This window comes from Musa acuminata, chromosome BXJ3-4 (assembly GCF_036884655.1).
Source record: "Musa acuminata AAA Group cultivar baxijiao chromosome BXJ3-4, Cavendish_Baxijiao_AAA, whole genome shotgun sequence".
In the NCBI taxonomy this organism is placed as follows: Eukaryota; Viridiplantae; Streptophyta; class Magnoliopsida; order Zingiberales; family Musaceae; genus Musa; species Musa acuminata.
The window spans coordinates 690668-707064 of record NC_088352.1 but is presented as its reverse complement, the minus strand read 5'-3'; the positions used below and the strand labels follow the sequence as shown (position 1 = coordinate 707064).

Sequence of the window (16397 nt, the reverse complement as noted above, 5' to 3'; positions counted from 1 at the left end):
CCAAAAGCCTAAGATCCTCAATTTGATCACCCTCCAAGCAACATTTCGTGCCAAGTCCACACAAGTATTATACTTCGTCTGAGAAGATCCTCGTGTCAAAGCACAATGGTAGGATAAGTGATATGCATAATATCTTTTAACAACTTAACAATTGGATATCGATAATAATGATAAAAATTATTGCATCAAATCTACCATGTCATTCACTAATAAAAATATTCATTCCTTAATTTAGAGAATATTTTTCTAGCCACGTGTAGTTAGAAAGTATGGACTATAAATAATATATTATTTTCTCTCACCTCTTTTAAGATTATCCTTACTCCCCTTCTCGAAACTATATTAACTTAATCATTGAAGAGATCAAGTTAAAAAAACTTGACATCAATCTTCTCCTGTAGGCATCTCGAGAGGTTGACCTATGTTAATTTTAGGTTTAGACGAGTAATTCCTATCGCCCTTCTAAGCGATCCACTGATTTATTTTTTTATATTTCATAGTATTCATATATGCCACGAATACTACAAAGATATGATATATGTACTTAACTCGCTTGAACATACAGTAATATAAAGCAAATCTCTAATTTATATGTCTTCATCTTCAATGTTATCTTGTAAAATGAATCAAAATTTATTCGTACAAATTTCTTGAGTCACTCTCAACGAAAGTAATAACAGAAGATTAATCTAACGAAATGTCAACTTGATGTAAAGGAGGATCTGTACTCAAAATTGTTGGCTCTGCAAGAATGGCTGATATCCAATTCTCAATGGTTCGCAGGTGTCACCACTTTAAGATCCCCGAATAAACACAATTATTGGATTTGCGCACGTGCATATATATCCGAATGCGCAACGTATGACACGTGTATATGCTGTCTTTTGAAATATATTTATTCACACACGTGCGTGTAAGCACGTGGTTATTGAAATGGTCGTCTCCTACGGAGAGGAGAGCGGAACAAACGAGCGGTCGGCAACGAGGCGAAGAAATCGATCGATCTATATATTGATAACATCGAACAATAATAGTCAGTTTCCGCAATTAGATACTTTGTTTCCTTTTTCTGGAGCGGCAGTATTCAGGTCGCCTACAAACAAAAAGGCATTTACGTCAGTAGATCTGCTAGCAAATCAGCTATAAATTGCTACAGATACCGATTCCCTGTCCTCACACGCTCCCTGCGCTTTCCTTTCGTCCGCTCACATCTTTTCGTTCTCTTTCTCCTCCGTCTCCCTCGATAAATTGCCCTCCACCCTAACCAAGCATTCACTTGGACGGAGGCTGGAATCTAAAAGTTTAGATCTTGCGGACAACTGAATCTTTGTGTGATAGAACAAAGCTATCTCGCTGGTTTCGAGGAGATGGAGGTGGCAGCAAACGGGAGAAACGCGGTGGTTTGCCCCAAGCCGCGGTGGATCAACCCGAACCGGCCATGGCAAACACGGTAATCTGCCGCTGAGATTTACTTCTTCTTCTTCTCCGTTCGTTTCCAAGACTTTTGGATATTTATGAGGAGTTGTTACTGATTCTTGTGTTGGATGCAGTAATCAGGCAAAACCTTCTGCGCTTTCTGATATTTTCCTTTCAGAGGTGAAAACCTTTTCCCAATTTTTCTATCGATTTTGTTATACTCATCGTTTTCTTCGCCAGAATTGTTCTGATGACTCGTGGCTACCGAACAGGACGGGGAAGCTAATCAAATGTCATCGTCGTCACCACCATTCTTCGCTGGATCTCCACCGGTGCGATCCACAAACCCACTGATCCATGACGCCTGCTTCGGCGACGACAAGCTGGTGCTTCCTTTCCTGCTACATCCTGCGCCGCCTTCAGTGGCTTTGGAGGCGCCCGCCAAGTTCCGTCTCCAGCCTGCCGCCATGAGAGTCGAGGGCTTCGAGTGCCTCGATCGAGACCGAAGAAGAGGCCATGGCATCGCCGCCATTGCCTGAAGGATCCTCCAAAACACCATGAGCTCCTCGAGTCATCTTTCGAGACCCTAGTTACTGTACATATCGTCGTCTTAAAGTTGTCCTTTTTGAGTGGATGGAATAAGGGAAGAGTGAGTGCGAGACAATCTTTTCCTCCTCTTCTCCATCTCTTTTCTTCTTGTTGTATATTTTTGGAGTCTTGTCGGTAGGAGATGAGTCAATGATGTCTTGGTTTTGGGTTCGTTGGAGTTAGATATTGGAGGTTTGTGGATCGGGAAAGAACCAAAAAGATTCTTTTTTGTGTCGTAAGATTTGTATTACGTATCTGTGCAATCCAGTGTCCTTCGTGGCTTTGTTCTTCCATGTTTGTGATGTCAGCAAGTTTTCTTACGAGGAGATGTTGATTGTTAAGCGGTTGTTTCTCCATTAATTATCTACCAGCTTTGCCTTTTCTCGTCATTATGGATGGATATGCTTGTTGTCAAGATTGGCTCGTCACTTATGAACTGATTTCGAAAGAAGTTGACATTATTATTGTAACTAATGTTACATATCTCCTTCAAAATTATTTTAAATTTACTTATCAATGTTTAATTTATTGTCAACTTGAATGATCCAAAGAAAGATTATGTTAACATAAAATCTGTAATATATTATATAAAATACGAAAATAATTTTTTATCTCAGGATTAAAATCAAATTAATATTAGATCTAATTTTACGATACGTATCTTTTTGATGTCATCTAAAAAGTATGGAGGAATCCCTTTTTATGCATATCATTGAAATAATCCTGGGCATCCCTTAAGGAATCCCCTTAAGGGCATCCCTTAAGAAATTTTACTATAATATGAATTTCTTTTCTATTAACCAATATCTATCATCAAAATCTAATTAATTCTATTATATATTTTATCCAATCGTAAAGGACTACATAATCTAATAAGTTATTGTTAGACTATTATTAAGTTGGAGGAGAAATTTCTTCAGAAATACAAAAATGATTCACTCTTTATATAACTTGCATTGGGTAAGATCGATAAAAACATTCTTAAGGAATTGGAGAGTTTAGAATCAGTCAGAAGATAAAAAAAATGAATTGAATGTTATATTATCGCTAGTTAGGAGATACATACTTTGTTCATTTTAGATATTATATTGATGACAAACCTTGTGACTAAGTTTTACATGTAGAGTCATTTGGAACTTCATGCAGGTATTAACAATCATATTAAATTGATTAATCGGGATGCCATAAATAGTCTAAAGTCAGTCAAGGCTTAGATATCAGTGGTTCGAAGAACGAAGAATGTAGTGCATGTATTAATGCGATGTATTAATGCGATGCAAATGACAAGTTGGTATACATAAATGCTTCGAGTACAATGGACCAATCATGATTACCGAGAGAGACCCTTCGACAAGTGAAAGCTTAACTAACTAAAAAAAAAATCACTAGTTGAGGCGAAAAAACTAATGCAAAAAACCTAACATAGAGTAGTACTGTTGATGTCAGGAAATATATATATATATATATATAATTACGAGAGCTCTCTTCCAATATACTTCCACCACCATTTTTTCTCTATTTCTATCATATCCGCCTCTCTTATCTTATATGCATCTCCCTCCATGTGTAGCCTTAATTACACGTACCATTAATCAAAGTTGTTCATAGTCAACTACATCGTGGCCTTCCCTCTTGTTGGGTTATAGTTTCGAGCACGTCTACAACTCCCATGGCCATCGTTTAGAGATGGGAATGTTCCTGTGTTTAATATATATTTTAAACATAACATAATCGTATTTACGTGATTAATATATACTCTTAGTGTCTATGTAATGAAATATAATATTATAATAATAATATAAAAATTAAGTATAAAAATTATAATATATTATTATTATAATAAAAAAATTTAATATTAAAAATTAAAATCAAATAACAATAAGTCAAATATACTATGTCTATTTCACCATAAAGTTCTTATTTGATCTATAAGTATATCGACGTCGAATTTACAAGTATAATATATTTTACCTAATTAGATAGGATCATATAATCTAACATTCTCTCGTTTGACCCATTAATTGATAAAATATAAAATAAATAAAATAAAATTTTATTTAAAAATAATTTTACTTACTTAGATTTTAAAACTTAAAAAAAATATTTTACACATGCACATGAATTTTATAAAATAAGCTAACAAGTCCAATAAACATAATAATATTAGGTCAAAACCATATCTTTTTTTGAGATAGTCATAATAATTCTTGAGATTTATCCTTTAATATCTAAATGCCGATAACCTAAAATATCTTATTTATCCTTGAATATAAGGAGAATTAGACTTGTCTTTTCCTTTTTTTTCTACCCTGGACCGCTATGAGCAATGATTTAGGGACAAAGAGAATATGATATAAAATATGTAATCTTTCAATAATATATTATGTAATCCTAAGGCTATAGCTCCTTATCATATTTCTGTATATTTTATTCATATGAGGTCCTATCATTTTATATGTGAGAGCAAATGGTCAAATAAATAATTAAAAAAATCACTCCAATCAATATTATCTCATTAAAAAAAATTATTATAATTGAATCTCTATTTTATTGACTAATAGTTATACTCATAATTTAATTATATCTATAATATATCATATATCGTAGAGACTCGTGCCTTTGTGTGTATACTAGGAAAAAGAAGAAAAGTCTATGCCATTTCTAATTTCTTTGGAACGCTTATCTACTACTCCACTTGACAAGATGCACAGTATAGAATCTGTGAGTTACAAGGAAGGAATCGAACAAATGCCAAGTTCGTTCAGTTTGGAACCTGGAGGAGGGATTCTTTCCATGAGCTCGCCACTGCATCTCTTTATCAAACAATATTAATCTTTAATCACCTACATCAATATATATATATATATATATATATATATATATATATATATATATATATATATTCATGTCAGTGTGTTTGTCGTATAATTTAGTACTGTATCAAAAGTAAATTAATATTTAAATTTATTTATAAGAAAAAAATATTGTATTATTATTAATTTGGACATGCTTAACTCGGGCCAACGGTAGAATTATAATAAGCCAGCATGTTAGTTATCCTATTACATCAGTTTGTGACGTACATAAGATATAAGCATTTTGAGATAAGTATAAAACATAATTTGGGATGATTATTACATTTATTTTCACGTAAAGCAAGTTCATTAAGTTCAAGCAAATATATAATGCACTTGCAACCTCGAATGGCGGACCAAGTTAGGTTTGCAGGTCCACGCAATTGTGCTTTTTGTTGAGTACAATAGTGGAACATGACACTGAAGACATTTGGTAGAAGGGGTCAATCGATAACTCAAAAATATTTGGAACGTAAATACATTTATATACACGAAGATTTTTCTTATGGAAGAAAATTTGTTTTGACATTGAGATCAGGAAAGGAATCATTCGGTATTCAAATCAAAATAAGAATCAAAGAGTTCCATACCCAGAATCGAAATTCCAATTGAAAATCTATACGTATACATTTATTTTTATTCTTCATTTTAATTGAGAGCGTTAATACCATTAGATGAGTCATCTTATTATAAAATGTTTATGTTCATGAAGCAAAATATTAAGTGGTAATTCAATGAAGATAAAAAAAAGGAGAGAATATATACTGTTAAAAATGTTATGGCAGGTCAAAGTGAAATAAGACCAGTTGATATTGACAGGATGAAAAGAAATAAAGCAACACAAGTGGATTATTTTAATATGACTAATGTCTTGCCCTAAACACATGTTTGTCAAACAATAATGTTAATGTATCTGACCAATAATATTAATATACATCTGTGATATTAAAAGATGCATAGACGATTTTACGTGGACTGCGTGCAAATCATGCATCACAATTTTATTTGGAATGCCTATGGGAAATGTAGGTAGAGGGAAGGGATGGTCTTCCACCAATCACAAAAGAAGTAGGTGAAATATTGACTCGCACACATCATAATCACGAGGACACATGTATGATTAATTTGGATCATCACAGTACTTTTCCTTGTCACCGCTTTGAATTCTTTTCTGCCGCATTACTCATCAGAGAGGCACTTGCAAGAGCAGAAGAAGAATCAGGTGGCGATCTGCTTCTTTGGTCTCGCATCAGCTCCATGTTGTCTCCTCGTGTTTTCTTCTTCCTTCGCAAACAAGCTTTCTGTGAGGTAATCCAGTTTCTATCAGTGGAGCGTGATGAACGTGGATCCTTGGATGCGACGACGCACGTTCCCGTCGTGTATGGCAGCGTCAATACGTCAGTACGCTGACGACACATATGAAGTGGAGATTGACTCCTAGAGACAGAGAGAGCTATAAATACCGAGTCATTTCCTCTCTTGTCTCTCATCTGTAGGACGATGGAGGAAGAGAGGAGGGAGTCGAAGAGACCAGCGAGTGCAGATAGGGAAGAAGATAAGCAAGGAGAGGAAGAGATGGAGAAATTCTACGCTTTGCTGGAGAACATTAGAGCGATGAGAGACTACCTGAGGAGGAGCAGGCATAAGAGGATGAAGAAGGAAGCAGCAAAGCCTGTTTGGAAGCCGAGGTTTGAGATGGAGGACTTCAAGGAGGAGGCTGGAGTCTGCAGCTCGGCGATCAGCGTGACGTCGAATCCACCACCCAAGGATGGGGAGAGAAGGCATGGGAAGGAGGAAGAGGAGAGAGAGGAGAAGAGCAGTTTGGATCTCTCCCTCTCCCTCTCCCTCTCCCTCTAGCTAGCCATTGCGGTTGGGCTTCCATTTCCTACCTTCTTCTTCACCGTGTTTCCTTGTGTTCGAATACTGTTCATGTAAATGGATTCTTACAATTGAAGACTGTTGCTACAAGTCAATGTAAATGGATTCTTAATTGGCATATCAGTAATTTTGACCCTCGGAGTGTGTAGTACGAGTTGGACTGACTTTAAATAAAGGAGAAAAAGAATAAAGACAACTTTGTGTCTTTTAGGTAACGGAACATATTTTTTTGATAATTGCTAAATATATCAATTCTATTTGGTCTTCATTTTTGGTTCCCAAACGGCGTAGATTTGAAGTAAAGTTTTTTGCTTTTTTGCTTTCGAAAAAAAAAAGAGATAAGACCCAAAAAAAAAAAAAAATGTGGATGACTTCCTCACTTTCTTTTTCGCAAGTATCTTTAGCCAACCGTAGATATTACACGAGTACATAAAGATGATGATAATACACAGAGGATTAGGTCGGATAAAAAGTACTCATTTGAATCAGCCTAATCGTTTATATGATCTTTCACGAAGAAAAATGCACTTAGATGCCCACAACCCGAGTCTTCAGCATCGATATAATTATAATAAAATCATATAATTAAAAATAATTATTCGAGAATCAATATCATGTAAATTATACTTAAATAACATAGATATAAGGAGAAGGAGGAGAAATAAAAATAGATGAAAAGATAATTGAAGAAAATAATACAAAGACAATGAACAAAGAGAAAGAACGAAAAGATGAAAAATAAAAGGAAGCAAAGGAGATTTGATAGAACTAATTCAACATCAATTCATTTTTCAATGGTTCATAAGCCATGATTCAATTGGATTTGATTCATAAGTTTTTTTTTATTATTTATAAAAAATCCTACCCGAAGTAAAAACGAATAATGGGTCAACAAAGACAGCTTTTCCCAATAAAATTTCTATTATCAGAGGAATTTTAAATCGGACCTAATTAATTATTTGGACAAGGAAAGCCCATGGAAGGCGGCGGCGGTCTGCCCCACTATGTGGGCCCCATGAAGGCCTCCGGTCAATCGCGTTGAAGCTGATCCAATCGACAATAAAAAGTATAGCGATGAAATAACATAAATTACGCGCACACATGGCCATCAATCAATTTTGATGGATGGCTCCTGCATCCTTAAGATTCGTGCAAGATGATTTTGACATCGTTGACCATGTTTGACGTTTTACGATATAAAAAAACCAAGATTACAAGATAATCATATTTTATTTATAATAATTTTGAATCATAAAAAGGATTCCGAATGGTTGGACTTTAGATTCAGCGGACAACAGACCAATGCGAAACCAACAAGCTCGACCGAAACTACTTGGGTCTGCCTCTGTATTCGCCATTCGCTATTCATGTAGCTCTCTCTCTCTCTCTTGTTGCAGTGGTAATCCATCCAACAATACAATCACCCAAATCTGCTGCTCTATCCGTGCTCTCTCGTCGTCGTCGCCGCCCCCGACACCGCCATGGCCGCCGCCGCCGCCGCGTTCTGTCCTTCATTCTTCTTCTCCCTCTCCTCCATCACAGACTCTGAGGGCAAGAATGATAATGTGATCTCGACTTTAAACCGCTTCCGCAACCCTGGCTCCCTTCTCCTCCTCCGCCATTGCCGAGGGGCCCGGATCTCCTGCTCATCCACCGCTTCGGACCCCACCGGTGTCCACCACCACCAGCAATTGAAGAGCCGGAGGCCGCCGGAGGAGAACATCCGCGAGGAGGCGTGCCGGCGCGACGAGGCGAACGCGTCGCACGGCTTCTCGGCGTGCTACGTGCCCTTTGATGCTCCCGCAGACACTGCGGAGACCTACTCGCTCGATGACGTGGTGTACCGGAGTCGCTCCGGCGGTCTCCTTGACGTCCGCCACAATCTCTCCGCCCTGAAGCGCTTCCCCGGCTCCCACTGGCGCGCCCTGTTCGACTCCCGCGTTGGCCGCACCACCTGGCCCTACGGTTCCGGCGTCTGGTCCAAGAAGGAGTTTGTCCTCCCGGAGATCGACCCCGACCACATTGTGTCTCTCTTTGAGGGCAACTCCAACCTCTTCTGGGCCGAGCGCCTCGGTCGCGACCACCTCGGTGGCATGCCCGACCTCTGGGTCAAACACTGCGGCATCTCGCACACCGGCTCCTTCAAGGACCTCGGCATGACCGTCCTTGTCAGCCAGGTCAACCGCCTCCGCAGCGCCCCCCTCAACCGCCCCATCGCCGGCGTCGGGTGCGCCTCCACCGGCGACACCTCCGCCGCGCTCTCCGCCTACTGCGCTGCCGCCGGCATCCCCGCTATCGTATTCCTTCCCACTGACCGCATCTCCCTCGCTCAGCTCGTCCAGCCCATTGCTAACGGCGCCACCGTTCTCTCCATCGACACTGACTTCGACGGTTGCATGCGCCTCATCCGCGAGGTTACCGCCGAACTCCCCATCTACCTGGCCAACTCCCTCAACTCCCTCCGCCTTGAGGGTCAGAAGACTGCCGCCATAGAAATCCTGCAGCAGTTCGACTGGGAGGTGCCCGACTGGGTCATCGTCCCTGGTGGCAACCTGGGCAACATCTACGCCTTCTACAAGGGCTTCGAGATGTGCCGCGAGCTCGAGCTGGTCGACCGCGTGCCACGCCTTGTCTGCGCACAGGCAGCCAATGCCAATCCCCTTTACCTCTACTACAAGTCTGGCTGGGCTGACTTCAAGCCCATGGTGGCGGCAGACACGTTTGCCTCCGCCATCCAAATCGGCGACCCTGTCTCCATTGACCGTGCTGTATTTGCTCTCAAGGCCACGGACGGCATTGTCGAGGAGGCCACCGAGGAGGAGCTCATGGATGCCATGTCTCTTGCTGACCGCACGGGCATGTTTGCCTGCCCACACACCGGGGTTGCTCTTGCTGCACTGTTCAAGCTAAGGGAGAGGGGGGTGATCAAGTCGAATGACCGCACCATAGTAGTCAGCACCGCTCATGGGCTCAAATTCAGCCAATCAAAAGTGGCCTATCACTCGAAGGAGATAGCCAACATGGCTTGCCAGTACGCGAACCCACCCGTACATGTGAAGGCTAATTTCGGTGCCGTGATGGATGTTCTGAAGAAGAAGCTGGAAGGTAAGCTTAGCCTGTGATCAATGTAAGCCTACTCGCCCTCAAATCTCAGTTTGATTTGACTCTGTTATGCCTCTGGTCATGTTTTTGAACGAGACAAAATAATCCAAGGCATTTGATGCATTCAGATCTTTCTTTATTTCCTAGCTGGCAAGGCAAGGAATTGGATTGTTGCACGTAGAAATCAGTGCACGCTAGCTACTTTCTATTGTAAAAACTACACACTTAAAGGTATTTGTGCTTTCCAATAATAACTTTTTGGCTATTGTTGAGAGATGTTGACCCAAAAATAGGACTTTGAAACAATTTAAAACTCAGCTCAAGACCAATAGAGTTTTCTAAATAGACATGATCATGGTTTCCTAAGTAGCTAAAACAAGTATTCCTAGCGCTTTTAGGATTATGCAAAAATTGCCTAAGAATATTACAGAAATAAACCGAAACTCCGTACAAAAATAGGAAACAAATATCGGTCGGCCAACTTAAACCTAGTACCAACTTAAACTTAGTACGATCTGACTAACTGCATTAGATTTCCATATTATATATTGTCTTACTGGGTTATATTAATATTGGGATGTGACTTTTACTTGTTTTGTGAAACTAGAGTGTAAATTGTCACAGTATGAATGACGTTTGACATTATTGTTTGTTAAATGGGCACTGTATTATAAATATGCTTATTGGATTGGTATCTTAAATTTTCAGTTCTCTCATTTCAGAAGTCCCTGACCAACTTGGACTTCTAGTGGTTTTTGTTAGGTGGTTTAGGTCTCAAATAGTTACCTATTATCAAATGAATTTAATGGTCTTTGGGAAGGTTTCAATTTTGTGGATTGGATGGGATTTATATGATCGATGAGTGACTCATGCTATACATTGCAATCTCTTTAGCACTTGTGTAATGTGGCTTGACTTTGTTGAATAGAGATTGATTCGGTCTCCTGCATTTATAGGGCTATATTTTTAAACTTATTTAAAATAGTTACAATAAAATATATGTATGGTTTTCTGTTGTGGGTCCAGGGTCATTGCATTGGACACGAAAGGCTTTATGCCCATTTTAATCTCTTTAGATGCATGTATTTTGCCATTCAAGATCACTCCAAGTTGGTTCCTAAGCCTTTATTCAAACTTTGACTGAACTAATATCAAGTGTTTGTTGTAGGCTTAAAATTTGCCTAGACTTGCAGGTTCATTCTGTCATAGGAAATTCATGTACAGGAGACAGTAACAACTCTGCTAAATTCCTTTGAGCTTCTCTTGATCTGTTATGATGCCATTCTAATTGAATTTTTGATTCAAGAATTTTTTGTACTCTTTCAGGAATATATCATAACACCTAGTATCAATATCAGATTATCATCTTCAGAGTTCTTTCAATGGAAAGGAAAAAATCTTGAAATAGCAAGCACATTGATATGTGATTCATTACTTCTCTTGTTTCAGGAATGGGCGAATAGTTGATATCCTAGTCTGCCATGCATTTATATTGGGGTGCAGAAGTGTCTGATCCTAAGCAAAAACTATCCCAGATCCTTCAATGTTCAGTTCATATCTTCTTTTTTCTTTTGTGTGTCTGTGTGTGTGCATGCATGCCCGTGGAATGCAATCTCACAGTATACTGGCGGTATGTACTGGTTCATATGGGAACTTGGTGGCAAACTTGTGGTTTGCTAGTTGCATACCATGCTGACCTGGGACTGATTCAGGTGCTGGTACTGAAATAAAATCTTGGTTCCATTTATTATTATCTACTAACCAAATGTGCCTCCATAATGTGTTTTGGCTCATCTTTATTCAATTACCTACTAACCAAATAAAACCTTGGTCCCATTGTGGGGTTTGGGAAGAGTCGATGTATACAGCCTTACCTCTATTGAGGAACAATGTACGCAACCTTACCTAATAATGGAAGTAGCCTTACCTTTATTGACGAACAATGTATGCACTATTCAACCTTGCCTCTATCGAGGAACAAATTACCGTAATAAATAAATATCTTAATTTACATATTATAATTATTTTTATTTTTTATTTCTTCATCTGTGTTTTTCTTAGCCTTTTCATCTGTACTTTTTGACTTGCCTCTTCACTGAATTCATCATATTATATGTTTGTTCATGACAAATAATTTGTCTAATAATGTTATAATACTGATAGTTAGATATGAAGTTTTCTTTATTCTTTTCATTTTTAATTTATTTCCAATATTTTTTTGGTTTTTAGTGACCTTCTGTAAAGTTTTTTTTATAAAGAGGGGCCACCTATGTTTCATTTATGTGTCAGCATGTATATATTTAGGCATCCTGCATATGGCTTCATTTCTAGAAATTATTGTGGAGTACCTTAAACATCCGAAGCAATGTAATAGGTTGCTTTATCTAGACCTGTTTGGACAAGAAAGTAGTTGAGATAGACAACTAGATAACTGTCTATAATAGGGCATTAAACTTGTTTCTTAAACATCATGATTTAAATGCATGTTTAGTAAAAATGTGTAATAACCACTCAAGGATACAATTTAGCACTGTATGTTTAAATGCAGCTGCTTACACCTTCAAACAAAAAATGTGCTTGCGAGTTGCGACTATGACTGATTAGTAGTGTCTCACCCTTGGTACAAATTATTTGTTGTCCTCTTAATGAAATTATGTTGTGGTGACTACATATTTCAGAAAATGCCACCAATGACCAACCAAGCGCTGATATTGAGGATTGCATCAAGACTAGAAGCAAGGATTTATATTTAATTGTTGTCCTGTTAAGAACATGTCAAAAAATCTATGCACATTTGCCACATTCATTCTCTAGGGTCAGTGATGTATATATAGCCTACGGATTTAGGGCCTTGCATATGAATCCCTTTGCCTATCTATGTTTTTGTCCTATAACATGTTGGTATTGGAGTAAACTGTTCTACATTATATTGTCATTAAAACAATTCATCCTATCAAATTGGTACCTGAGCTTCTAATTTATCGAAGATGTCCTATTGAGATTGGTCCAAAATTGGTCATATGAACTCAAGATGGGTTCCCATGCATCATAAACTTATGATGCAGGAACTTATTTAGTTTAATTTATTTTAAAAGTAAGTTCATATTTCAAGAGTTTTTATTAATATAATAAGTTGTCACCTGGAATCATCTTATGAATTCTTTTTTTAGCTACTAAGGTTGTTTAAGAATAAAAAAGGAAGTTGAGCTGAAAACATATTTGAAAATATCTTTGTTTGAAGATGCTTTATAAGGATGGAAAAGAATTCCAATTGGAGATTTTGTTAATTTAAGAAGATATACTTTATAACGATGGGAACAAATCCGAATTACAGTTTATGTTAATAAGGTTGATAATCCCTTGAAGCAAAAATAGAACTAAAGATCATTTAGAAATGAAAGGTGAGATGATTGATTTGATTAGTTTTGCTTTAAAATTACAGTTTTTTTTCTCATTTTTTTTCTGTTTATTAATATAATAAGTTGTTTTGATTTAAAATTATTTTTCTGTTTTGATATAAAATTAGTTTTTACAGATTTAAAATTACATACATGGAATTGATAAACACCATTCTGAGTGTTGCAATCTCAACTGTTTTGAGCTATAAAACAATTTTAAGTTTTGTTAACGAAAGCATATGTCCAGTGGACTTGGACACACCATTCATTTATGCTACACTTAACGAGTGCCTCGTCTGACTGCTGATTTATTGCTGCTTTCTTGTTTTTGTTGTGTTGAGATCTAATTAATTCTTCACAACCATATGGCACTATATCTCATTGAAACAATATGTTTCTGTGTACTTTTTTTGTCTAATTGATAGTGTTCCCTTGGACTCGGTAAGAGCAATTGGATCATTATATTGATGTTCAGCAGGTTTATAAACATCAAGGTTGCTAGTAAGTCGTCAATTCATCGAGAGTTCACTAAACAGGTTTGATATGGAGAGACTATATTCTCTTTCAATAAACAGTATTTGCTTTAAAATATTATTTGCTTTACAACACAATTTGCTGTTTGGTTTCATTCTTAAACAACTTTGCATCGGTTTATAATTGGACCTTTCTAAATCAGGTGTCTGATCCAAGAAATTTGACATGCATTAGATATATAGAGGGATCGTATCATTCCGAGTGTTGGCTTATTTATTCATATAGACATGTAGAGATTCAATGTGATTTTTTGACAATTGGTGCAAAATTCACTGATTAGATATGATTAACTTTCTTATTGAGGTTGAATCTGTTGAAATTATGTTCGGCTCTTGACCAGTTGGACCATCGTTCATGTTGCTGGCTAGAAGCAGCCTCAAAAGAAAAGGCAGATGCAATATTGAAGTCTCTGATCCTCCTAGTCCAATGTAGTGATTTCTGCTTAATAGTGTGAAGTTTGGGAAACATCTTTCTTGTTTCCCTGTTGTGTTTTTAGGATGAAAGAATATAAATTTGCAGCAGAAAATTTTCTGGGAATTGGTCATGATTTTGACTATACAGAAGCATCTATGTCAATTCCTTTTGTGGTATTTTGATCCAGAAATTAATGCTAAAACTTTTTAGCTGTAGGAAATTAGTGGAATCATCTTTCATCATTAAGTTGTTCTATCTGCCATCTATTTTCTGCTGGCTGTTGTCCCATGTTTATCTTTTCCGCAATGTTCTATCTGCTAAAAAAGATTGTGATATTTTTGTTGCTTTCTCAAGTTGGATTTTTGTGCATATCATCAACCTTGAACATCTGGAGACAAGTAGAGTTGTAGGACTCGTTCAACACATGAAAAAACACACCTTAGTAAGCTGAGTTCATGACTCATTATTTTCTCTTTACCTGGTATATGAAATAACCCTACAGCAAAGTCAAAATCTTATGCTGGTCATCAGGAGCTGAGCAATGCTGCATTCTGTGCAATACATCTTTATATAGTTTTACCATGTTGTGGCTACAATTCAGGAACTGGGCCCTCTTCCTTGTTTACTCATCAGGTCCAGCAGGAGGACTCAGGCAGAATAGGGAAACATAGCCCAGGAGTCCTAGGTCCCTATCAAGATAGGGATTGTGATCGCTATCTAACCAAGGTTTTCATGGCCCATAGGCTTGAGTAACTCCTGTTTGACTCTGAATGTTGTCCACCAACACTAAAAGAAACTTTAGTGTTGTTTAGCTATTAAAAAGGAATTAGGAGCAGGATAAAAAGAAGAGGATTTCAAGTGCTAGATAAATTTGACTATAGTAGTTAGGATTTGTGTATTGATAGTGTATAAACAGATGGAGGGTGAGCATTGGTGTCATGATAAGGCTGTTTCATTGATATCTAGGTGACCAGGTTCATGTTATAGAAAAGAAACTCTCTGCTTGTAGGAGTAAGACTGTATATTGATAGTGTATAAATAGATGGAGGGTGAGCATTGGTGTCATGATAGGGTTGTTTCATTGATGTCCAGGTGACCAGGTTCATGTTATAGAAAAGAAACTCTCTGCTTGTAGGAGTAAGACTGTATATTGATAGTGTATAAATAGATGGAGGGTGAGCATTGGTGTCATGATAGGGTTGTTTCATTGATGTCCAGGTGACCAGGTTCATGTTATAGAAAAGAAACTCTGCTTGTAGGAGTAAGACTGTATATTGATAGCGTATAAATAGATGGAGGGTGAGCATTGGTGTCATGATAGGGTTGTTTCATTGATGTCCAGGTGATCAGGTTCATGTTATAGAAAAGAAACTCTCTGCTTGTAGGAGTAAGACTGTATATTGATAGTGTATAAATAGAGATGGAGGGTGAGCATTGGTGTCATGATAGGGTTGTTTCATTGATGTCCAGGTGACCAGGTTCATGTTATAGAAAAGAAACTCTCTGCTTGTAGGAATAAGACTGTTGTATAACAGATGGAGGGTGAGCATTGGTGTCATGATAGGGTTGTTTCATTGATATCTAGGTGACCCGGTTCATGTTATAGAAAAGGAACTCTCTACTCTACTTGTAGGAGTAAGAGTGTAAGACTATTTACATTGACCGTCCTTTCACACATTATCGAGAGCCTTGTGTAGTCCACCCCCTAAACGACAAGTAGATGATTGCAATTCCTTTTTTGATCACTTTGGTCATTTTATATCTATTATATTAGGCAATTCAATTTTCTCTTTATTTGAGATCCATGTGAGGTCTTTCTACTCATCGACTTGGAGAAAACCTTATTTGAAGGATTAATTCTAGCACTTTTAGTTGCTCTTTCAGCAATTTTTACATGTTGATATGAGACCAACAAGAGATTCTTAACATCTGAAAAGAATGGATGGTTTTGACTTCTTAAAATTTGCCTCTCCAATTATTGGATCTATTTGGTTATGGAACTAAGGTTGGGGTTGCCTTAGATGCTCCATTTTCTCGAGCTTTTGTTAATTGGCATATCCGAGTCCCATGTCACTGTCATTCGGAGACAACATTTCCTGATTGTTGATTCACTCACTTCATGATGATCAAATATTGCAAAGCAGAAGTGACTGGATCAGTGATGTGCATTGCGTGCTGCAGAACTTTGTACTGGAGCGTTTGATGTTTCTGA

The 16397-nt window shown here is 37.7% G+C and overlaps 3 protein-coding genes across 5 annotated transcripts; all 3 read left to right on the top strand.

The window, feature by feature from the left end:
• Positions 1-1056: 1056 nt before the first annotated feature.
• LOC135636278 (uncharacterized) lies at positions 1057-2291 on the top strand. Its single transcript, XM_065147929.1, has 3 exons — positions 1057-1450; positions 1551-1596; positions 1689-2291. The coding sequence occupies exons 1-3, from the start codon at positions 1368-1370 to the stop codon at positions 1953-1955; spliced, it is 396 nt and encodes a 131-aa protein (XP_065004001.1). The 5' UTR covers positions 1057-1367; the 3' UTR covers positions 1956-2291.
• A 4068-nt stretch (positions 2292-6359) lies between these two features.
• On the top strand, positions 6360-6716 carry LOC135634892 (NRR repressor homolog 1-like). The gene has a single exon (XM_065145607.1). It carries the CDS (start codon positions 6360-6362, stop codon positions 6714-6716), a length of 357 nt encoding a protein of 118 aa, XP_065001679.1.
• Positions 6717-8064: 1348 nt separating this feature from the next.
• LOC135636277 (threonine synthase, chloroplastic-like) lies at positions 8065-14039 on the top strand. Of its 3 annotated transcripts, none has more exons than XM_065147926.1 (2): positions 8065-9842; positions 13663-14039. In XM_065147926.1, exons 1-2 carry the CDS (start codon positions 8219-8221, stop codon positions 13680-13682), a joined length of 1644 nt encoding a protein of 547 aa, XP_065003998.1. In that variant the 5' UTR covers positions 8065-8218; the 3' UTR covers positions 13683-14039. The 3 variants fall into 3 exon arrangements, with proteins under 3 accessions (XP_065003998.1, XP_065004000.1, XP_065003999.1); XM_065147928.1 differs by lacking the exon at positions 13663-14039 and adding an exon at positions 11289-11586; XM_065147927.1 differs by lacking the exon at positions 13663-14039 and adding an exon at positions 11289-11586 and having other exon boundaries at positions 8065-9864.
• The last annotated feature ends 2358 nt before the right edge of the window (positions 14040-16397 follow it).

Coding starts and splice junctions, on each gene's coding strand:
- LOC135636277 (XM_065147926.1), top strand. CDS start 8,219: ATGGCCGCCGCCGCCGCCGCGTTCTGTCCTTCATTCTTCTTCTCCCTC. Junction 9,843..13,662: donor TCTGAAGAAGAAGCTGGAAG/GTAAGCTTAGCC, acceptor TCTAATTGATAG/TGTTCCCTTGGACTCGGTAA.
- LOC135634892 (XM_065145607.1), top strand. CDS start 6,360: ATGGAGGAAGAGAGGAGGGAGTCGAAGAGACCAGCGAGTGCAGATAGG.
- LOC135636278 (XM_065147929.1), top strand. CDS start 1,368: ATGGAGGTGGCAGCAAACGGGAGAAACGCGGTGGTTTGCCCCAAGCCG. Junction 1,451..1,550: donor AACCGGCCATGGCAAACACG/GTAATCTGCCGC, acceptor TGTTGGATGCAG/TAATCAGGCAAAACCTTCTG. Junction 1,597..1,688: donor CTGATATTTTCCTTTCAGAG/GTGAAAACCTTT, acceptor GCTACCGAACAG/GACGGGGAAGCTAATCAAAT.